At 40.7% G+C, this 9,846-nt stretch overlaps 1 protein-coding gene across 1 annotated transcript in view; it reads left to right on the forward strand.

Annotated features, from left to right (window-relative positions):
* Nucleotides 1–2,051, forward strand: part of SNX16 (sorting nexin 16) — a 28,050-nt gene extending 25,999 nt beyond the window's left edge. Inside the window, exon 8 of the mRNA XM_088471541.1 lies at nucleotides 543–2,051. Within this exon, the coding sequence (XP_088327667.1) occupies nucleotides 543–648 (106 nt within the window). The 3' untranslated portion in view covers nucleotides 649–2,051. The remainder of the gene's footprint in view (nucleotides 1–542) is intronic.
* Nucleotides 2,052–9,846: the final 7,795 nt, after the last annotated feature.

The raw sequence follows: 9,846 nt of genomic DNA on the forward strand, positions 1-9,846 counted from the left end.
TTGGATTACATATTTTATAAAAAATTTCTTGAGGGGAGGGAGTAGGAGCAGATTAAGCGGGAGGCAGTTATTAGACCGGCGGACTGAATGCTGCTGGTCTAAATACCGACACCTAAAGCCCGACATGGGACTTAAGATGGGCATGGAAATACCGAGGCCTATCTTAATACAGATTCTGGAAAACAGACGCTAACCTATCGAGGCAAGTCCGGCATGTCTTAACTGTTAGCCGCAGGGGGGGGGTTAAATTTAGGCACCCCTGGGGGTACTTGGGGACAGGCGCCACTTTGGGGAGGTTAGGGTTAGGCACCCCCCTGGGTGGCTTAGGTTTAGGATGTGGGAAGGAGGGGGTAGTTAGGGTTAGGCACCACAAAGGGAGTTTTAGGTTTAGGCACCACCAAGGGAGGATTAGGGGAGGGGGGAGAAGAGTGTTAGAATACTTACCAACCCCAATCGGGATATCCTCCTGTCGGTATTTCAATCCCATTCCAATTAAACAAACCAATATATCTAATTCATATTCTATTGCCCTTGGTTTCTAGCTCCTATAAAGACGGCCATAAGGACTGCTGGAGTGAGTCCCTACATGAGGATCTGCTGCCAGAGATTGAAGTAGCGGAGGTGGCGGACCCCGATGAAGACTTATAATGTGTTTGTAGTAACACTAACCATGTACTGCGGATGCACATGTGCTCTGAGCTGTTACCGTACAGTGAAGCACCAGGGCCCTTGAGCGGCTGACACAGGATGTTTGCACATGCGCGTAATAAACAAAGATCTGCGGTTTTGCTGCTACTTATCGGCCTGAGAAGATGGCTGCACAATCAGAGGATATAATTGGCCTGCACCTTAGAACTTGTAAATACAAGGCCCTGCTAATGACTAATGTACACTGTCTATTTACCAGTTATGGCCTAGCTGTGTCCGTTGGAGCGTGGCATAATCCTAGCACTTTTTCTAGAAGTCCACGTTTTTCTCATTGGTGCCACAAGGGCATGTTGTGCTCTGCCAAGAGGCTGTCTCTTTATTTTTATACACAAAGAATCACCTGTTTCATGCTCTGGATGTTGCCAACTGAGTTATTTTAATCAGCTGCTGCTCCGATAGAAAAGCTTTTCTAGTAACTGAGCAACAACATATAAGCACAGGTTGTTCTAATATTAGGTCGGTATGACTCATGTAATGCAGCTCTGCAGCCCACGCACCTGACCCTCCGGCTACTCCCTGTGAAACTAATTGGAGGTTTCCATGAAGGCATAAACCCTTTGTGTGCTCTGCTGCCCATATAAACAGAATCTCTGCCCCGATGTGATAAGTTAGGCAGGCACACAGTCAGCAGACTCCTCATCCTATTTATCTTCAAATAACAGCTGCTTTTTTTTTTTTCCAATAAAAATTCTATATATATTTCCATTATTTTAACAAAGGAATTTGACTAAAAGTAGAAACACCAAACTGAAGTATTTATACAACGAGAGGAAGTAGCTGTTGTGTATATTTTATACCATGTAACAAAGAAATTATACATTTGAATGTTTTTTGTTTTTTCTTCTTTGCACATAAATTCTCCTCCTCCTAGATGATCTGCCTTTATGAATGGAAATATAAAACTAGCCATTCTTCATTATCGTCAAAGCCATAGTAAGGTTCTGCACCGCAATTAGCTGGTCTTTTAAGGTGTGTATTTTTTTTTTTTTTTTTTTTCATGAATTTATTTTTTTATAGAGACATTACTTTGTATTAAGGCCATAATGAAATGAGAGCCTACTATTCATATTTTAAGCATTTAGCATTGTAACAGATACATATTTAAATACCATTTAACTCATAACTTTAATCCTTTCCCGTAAACTTTAATCCTCTCCAGCAAGGACTTCGGTGATCGCTGAAGCACTCAGTTGCCATGGTGATCTTCGTATGTTGAAATGGCTTTCTGTCTGTTTGTTTTTTACCTAATCTCTAATTTCAGTGATTTGTGATACTGTTGTTTGTATATTAGTCATCAAATGGTAAAACATTTTTATTATGGATAAATGATGCTTTGTTTCAAATGCGGGCTTTTATATTCATTAAAGAGGAAAGCAGATGTTCTACAACATCCAGTTGGTCTTGCAGTGGAATCCGGTGGATTAAATGACCGGCTTTTCCCCACCTGGTGATGTGAGTTGCTGTGTTACTGCATCCTGTCATCTGTAGTGTGCCGACTCTGTGAGCTCTGTCTAAGACCAGTGTACACCGCGGCATCATCCTCTCATCATGTTGTGTGGTAGTGCAAAAAGTAACTAATCATGTTACTCGTGTCAAATCCAGTGGACATGTCCTATAATGTATCTGTGTATACTAACGCTACAGCTCATGTTCCAGTAATTTGTCATTAAGGAAGCTGATATTTCATTTGACAGTCCCAGCAAAAACTGCATGTTGGCATCCCTTAGGAACTGGCATTGTAGGTGTGGGACAGACCATAGTGTCAGCCACTGGGCTTTAAGCAGTCGCCACTACTTGCAGGTGTAAAGTCTTGTCTACCAGCTTCTACTTGCATATAGTGTCTAAGGGCGGTTTAATGGTCGTATCCTGCAAGCTTGGTCTGGGTCTCTGCTATGAGATTCCTGCTGAAAAGCGTGAAATCCGAATAGCCGTTCTCTGTACACCATATTGCATTTCATTCATCCATACGCACGGCAATCTAAATGCATAGTTATCCATTCATAATGTGTTTGACTGTTTAATTTTGCTAAAGTAAAATAAAAAAAATAACAAAAATCCACACATCATCCTTGTGTTTAACAAACCAGATTTGTGTAGTTAGGTCCACACTTGTGAGGTTTTTGAACACACTCTTCATTGACAATGATGAAAAAAAAACACTTGATTGCAGTACACAGGTGCAGCACAATTTCTTCAGCCAAAGTAAGAGAACGAGGTGCACGGGCGGGCTACCTAATCATGCTGTACTGACCCTCACCCCCTGTATAAATGATTGAACAGAACCATTGATACGTCTGTGACAGACACTCGGTTGCACCCTTTCAGTTGTGTCCAGCTCACACATCGGCTTGGTGTACATTGTGTAGGCAGTAGGTATACATTGAGATTTAGAAATGACTGCTCCATCATCTCCCTGTGTATATGTATGGTTCCTTTTTAGAATGAAATCATGTGCTATATTAACTTAGAAAACAAGTATTCTATCATAAAACTTCTAATAACAATAAAACAACCAAACAAGATGCATGCCAAATGTATGGATATTCCTCTAGTAATGCGTTGCCTCAGCCAAACACTTTTTATATAAAATAAATATTAAAGGATAAGTAAATACTTAACTGATTAGAAATCTTTCATATAAAATGTCATGTAAACATGCATAAAACCAACCCAAAAACAGAACATTTGCAAATATTCTAGTCACGAAACAACCTATGCACAGGGGTGCCGGGCTTGTTGTAGGGCATGGCTCAGCTGCTGATTGGGGTGGGGGCGGACACACACAAATATCCCTCTTTGCAGTACTGCATAGGTGTTTTTTTTTCCAGAGGGGGTGTGTCCATGCCACCTGGATTTTGCTATGCCCATCGTATCGGTGCTCCGCTCAGCTCTCAACTGCACTGTTTATGCAACATTTAACAATTGTATAATTTTATGTAGCAGTTATTGAGGCACTGGCTAGTATCAGAGCCAGATTTACAGATACATATATGAACCTGAGGGTTCATGTGGGCATTATGCAAAGGTGCAGCAGTATATAGTGCTGGAAATTTGGTGTGTTTTGATCAGGGATGTGCGGAAATGGTAGAGAGGAGAGGCAGTGCCTCACCTGCCATACAGCTTTTGCTCCAGAGTTTTGACTATAAAAATGATTCGAATGATACAAAGAAGATATTTATAAAGATATCTTATTTTTATAGGAAGAACTGTGCAGTATACCCAAGTATGAGAGGAAAGGCTCTACGCACATCACTGCTATATAGCAATGGTTTCGGCCATAATGGATGCTGTAACACAAATGCCTAGATTTTAAATAACTTTTTTGCTAAATGAAACATTTACAAAAAATACTTTGTACAAAGCAATTTGGTGAGACCAGCACTTCAGAAATATGAAAATTATCATCTAAGTCTCTTCTCGTCTTCCTGTTTTCAAATGCATAATCTATGACTTTACTCTATTTCCATCAATAACTCTTAGAATGTTTTGGATAAGTTTCCATTCCATTAAAAGCGTCTAGAAGCTTTAAATCCCCTGTGTCGGAGAATGGAAAGCAGTAGATCATTTGGGAGGGACACGGCCAACTACGCTGTTTAACAGCTCACATCAAAATGGTCTGATTTTTATTGCCATCTGGGAAATTGTTTTATGCAGTTAGCCAAGGGCAGCACAGGTTCCTGTCTTTGGGAAAGGAAAAACGAATACATTTGGAGTTCTCATGGTATATGGATGTTCTCTGGAGAGATTAAAAGGCAGGAGAAGCATAAAAACCAATTAAAAAGTGTTGATGTCAAAATTCACTAACTATGCTCATTCAAATGTAGCTTTGCATGGTACTTTCGGTTAATTAAGAGTATCGTGGTGAAAATATTACTCTGTAAAAGCTGGTCTTGTATGTATCACTTAACTTTCATATAATTATATTCAGGTGGATGCTCTGATAATTCGGTTGGGGTCTCAATGCACCTGTATCTTAGCAATTGAAGCTTGACAGTCAGCAGCTTGTTTATTCGCACACGATTTTTAATAAAATGTTGAATACTTGTCACATTTGAGCACTGAGGATTTATAAACATTGCCCTCAGCTTTTCCTTACTTGCCAGCATGCAAGCTTCCGATTAATGCATTTTGTTGCGGAAAGATGTACATGTGGATAATGCCAGCCTGAACCATACCAATATTTTTATTTTTTTTTAAGGAGCGGATTTGGACTTTTCATGTATGAACCATGAAAATAAAATATTGTTCAGTGGTCAACTGGCTTTCCATTGCGGCTGAGAATGTAATCTGCTGAGTTGCTGTAACATCACTTGTTCTGCGCCTATATACAGTATGATGACCAATCCACACGCTGTGTGTTTACGTAAATCAAGGCTGTCAGTCTGTCACTGTGTATCTGTGTTAAAGAAACCCCTTTCTCTGCACGTAGCAACCTGCTGAGAGCACATTGACTGTGTCCTGTGTCTGCCAAATCTGCAACGTTACATGCTAACAGCCCAGGTTCCCTGATTTAAGGTGCCAAAAAAAATAGCAGGGTATTTTATGAGTCATACAGTACGGAATCTGTATGAAATACCAACAGTCGGGATCCTGGCGGACAGTATCCTGACGCTGGGATCCCAACAGGGTTAACATACCGACACTTGTTGGTCAGTATGCCAACCCTCTCCCTAGCCTAAACCTCCCTCTTTGGTGCCTAACACTAACCCCTCCCCCCTAGTGCCTGAACCTAACCTCCGAGATGATGAACGCATACCTACAGTACATGTGCTGTATATGTAGACTGTAAGAGGGTCAGACCAGCACTGGATGTATCTCGCAAAGTATAGAGACTGATTATTTCATGTGTAATTCTAAAGCCTTTGATGCACAGTATTTACTAGGCTATTAGCAATGGCAGCTTTATAAATGTTGTATTGTTACTTTTGGGTGAGCATCTAATATCTGGCATGAATATATTCTTAGCTGAACTAATTACTTATTAATTGCTGAGCTTGTAAAGTCAACCGATCAGCGCTTGTATTCTGTGGCCACATTCTGTATTGCGTTTTGCGTTAAATGCAGCACAAAAAGTTCCTGTCACAGGACACCTGATGTCAGACTACAGTGTTTGCAGGGGATTGTTTTTATTGTGGGTTTTTTTTAAAAGCATTAACTGTTTAAGGCATGCAAATTTGTACAACATCTATTCTATATTCAGATATGGAACTTTCATCTCTTTACACTTACAGAGGCCGGAATCAGGGAAGGGGTGTTAAGAGATGGATATATATCTATCTCTAATATATATATTCTCTCTCCCTCCCAAAAATGACAGTACTTTCCGCTTCTTACAGTATTGCCGGGTGCCGTTTACGCGTACTTTGAAATGAAATACGGGATAAAGCCTGGATGGCCGCGCAACTTTACCGCCTATAAACAGGCGAAGTAGGCGTTAAGTACGGGCCGCGTTAACTTAACGTGGCTCAAATTGAATACGGCTCTAGGTCGGGTTAGGGTTAGGCTAAAATAGCAGTGTTGAAATTATAATTGTTGATATTTCATATAATACCCCCACAGTTTATCCTCAGCATGTGTCTGACTCTATTGCAATCTGCCTTGGTGCAGGTGCATTCCAGTATATATCCTAAGTATCTATTTGACTTATTTAAAACCCACCTTATTGCTATTCTGAACATTCCAGTGTTTAACCTCAGTATGCTCTAATGTCTGTCTGTTGTATCAGTATACTCTACTATCCAAATGGTGCTCCTAGTTTAGCACTAGATTGTCTAAAATCATCTGTCTGCATTACCACCTGTTATTTATTTAGCTTATTCCTGCACTTGCTCTGTACCATAAGATTAATAATAATAATGTGTTTGTTCTCACCCTTCCATCCTTGGTGCAAACCATCCAGTTATTACTATTTTACACAAAGCAGAATCCCTGGGATTTGTGTCACCAGTGATCTAAATCTAACCCTAAATATCCAGGTTTATGCATATATCCGTTTTTGTACCTTGTCAGACCTCTCAAATATTTAACTTTGAGTTTAATTTCTTTCTTTTTGCATGCCTTACTATTAATATACTTCTCATCACCGCTACACAGGCCAGAAAGCAGTGTATGCTAATGTCATTTTTTTTTCATAAGCGGGTAACAGTGGAGCTAGTGCTAAAAAAAAAATAATCTCTCTCTCTCTCTCTCTCTTGCTTAGCTGTCGGGGCAAGTGTCGACCATTTTTTTGTCGGCCTTCCTACATGTCGAACTTTAGTGTGTCGACATTTTATCCCTGTCGACCTATTTGACTGTCTAACATCGGGTGTCTATCTAGACATTTTCTACCATTTTACTGTAGATCTTTTTACTGTAGTGTCTGTGATTAGACCGGATCCTGCATGGCAGAGGGCTGAGGCAGTGCACCCTGATGACAACAGCCTGCACCAGCTAGCTAGCCATTTCTGATTGGCTGTAGATCAGGGGTGGGGAACCTTTTTCTGCCGAGGGCCATTTTGATGTATGGAAAAAATGTTGCGGCCCCGGTTCAAGTCATGCCCCCTCCGTGTGACATAACACGTGGTGGGGTCACAATTGCTGGTGATTACAGCAATGCCCAAAGCATCCTGAGGAATAAATTTTGGCTGCAGGGTGCCATTCTAGCCACTCTGCTAGCCAGAAGAGGCTAGCAGAAAAAAGCTCAGGGCCAGACCAAATGGTTCCACGGGCCTTATACGGCCCCTGGGCCTGAGGTTCCCCATCCCTGCTGTAGATGATGGTGCTTTATGATGAAAATGTAATCTGATTCTATTTACCAGTGAAATTATGTAAGGCCCGGCTGCTGTGGAACTAAACACATCCCATCCCAGCATTACCTGCCAGAGGTTTAGCATGCCATAACAGCAGGCATCCCAGTAAGGCATGCTGGGATGTGTAGTATCACACCAGTTGGAGGGCTGCATGTTGAATACCCCTGATAAATGTGATCTAGCATTTCTTATCTTTGTCGAGGTTGTGCGCTGATGTGGTCAGGCGTTGTGAAACTAAATGCAATATTCCTATTTTTTATTTTTCCTTTTGTGAATTCGAATTAGTTTCTTTTTTTATTCTTGATAAAGTACCTGAAATGCAGCATGCATGGTGACCTTGCATGGCTTGGCTTTGGTTGACATTGCATTTTTCAATGCAGATACGTAGTTTTTGCAAAGTATGGAACTGGATCCGATCTGGAAAGCGTTTCAGATCAGGAAGAGGTTTTCATTGAGAATATTGATGTTTCTGCTAATCTTAGCTTTGAAGTGTAAAATCCAACCGTACGCTGACGTCCTGCTCAAAGATGGGTCTGATAAAGGTTTCACTCTAGGGGGTATATATTACTAAAGTGTGTTTTTAGAAGTGGGGATGTTGCCCATAGCAACCAATCAGATTCTACTTAATATTCCTCTAGCACACAGGTTCTCAAAATTGGTCCTCAATACCCTAAACAGTGCATATTTTCCAGGTCTCCTCACAGAATCACAATGGAAATAATTATCTCCACCTGTGGACCTTTTAAAATGTGTCAGTGAGTAATGAATACACCTGTGCATCTGCAGGGTGATCTGGGAAATGTGACCTGTGTGGGGACCTGAGGACCGAGTTTGAGAACCACTGCTCTAGCACCTTCTAGAAGATAATAGCTAGAATCCGGTTGCTATAGACAACATCTCCACTTCTAAAAACCCGCACTTTAGTAAATATATCCCTAGGACTCATTGGGGCAGATGTATGAAGCTCTGGAAAGTGATGAGGTGCAGAGTGATAAATGACCAGCCAATCAGCTCCCAACTGATATGTTACAGGTTCTGTTTGAAAAATGACAGTTGTGAGCTGATTGGTTGGTCGTTTATCACTCTGCACTTTATCACTTCCCAGAGCTTCATACATCTGCCCCATTAAGTGTTAGGAGCACAATAGCTAAAAAGAGCAAATTTGCAAAACAACTGGTGTAAATCCTATATTATTACTTTTATTTATTTTTGCAAACAGGAAGAATACTGCCAGTGTGAGCATGTAGCAGATAAGGAATGGACAGTTTGATCAGCTTTATTTTTACACTGTGATTTTGAGTTGAGCATTAGCGACAATTCTTACTTTGCTCTCCCTGCAGTGCTACATGCTTTAGCCAGAGACACAACCAACAATGCCGTTCTGGCTGCAATTCGCGTATAATTGAATTGGCATCTTACTGTCAAATTATGAACTATCAGGTGCTCTCATGATATATACCTGAAGCAGCCTAATAACTTTAACAATGCATTCATTGCAAAATGGCTGATACTTATGCCTGTAATAATAGTGTCTGTGATTATACAGTGATCTAACTGGTTCAGTCACCAGTGACTCATTTACCATAGCAGTGGAAGAATTTTGCTATGTAAGCTAGGAGAAGGAGAACAATGGAAGCGCATACTTCAAGTGGTTGTTTTGGTATTTATATAATTCAGTTCTATCTTCATTTATAGTTAAATAAATAAATAAATAAAAAAAGTTTGTCCCTGTAACCTGCTCTGTAGATGGGAATACATTGTCATTCTGCTACAGCAGCAGCAAGTACCAGGAGAACATCTTGGGCCTGATGAGAGATTGGAGCAGTGGCGATGTGGAGTCTGGGAGGTGAGCTGAAGTGTTCATAAAAAAAAAAAGGTTGTTTCATGGGCGTGTTATGGGAGTGTCAAAGGTGTGTCTCCGATCGCAGCTCTGTTCCCTCATCCTCATCTGCCATGTTTGTAAATAAGTAAGCCCTAGGTTATCGCAAGTGTAAGGCTGGGTACACATGTAAAGATTTTCTATCCAACCATCCAACTAGTTGATTGGTTGGAATGAAAATCTGGTAACGTATGGGAGTAAATGATGATCAGCAATTTGCTCCTAAATGGCAGAAAACAGATGAAAATGGTCGGTCAGACAAGTTTGTTAAATGTTTGATCTAAACAGTTTGTTCAAACAGTTTTTGCCCATTTTCCGGCGTTTGGGAGCAAATTGCTGATTGTCATTTACTTTCATACCTTACCAGGTTTTCATTCCAACCAATGAACTAGTTGGATGGTTGGAGAGAAAATCTTTACGTGTGTATGCAACTTTAATGGTGCCTCCCGATGGTGGAGTGTGTACAACCAC

The sequence above is a fragment of the Taudactylus pleione genome, unplaced genomic scaffold (genome assembly GCF_031769625.1).
Source record: "Taudactylus pleione unplaced genomic scaffold, aTauple2 ptg000114l, whole genome shotgun sequence".
In the NCBI taxonomy this organism is placed as follows: Eukaryota; Metazoa; Chordata; class Amphibia; order Anura; family Myobatrachidae; genus Taudactylus; species Taudactylus pleione.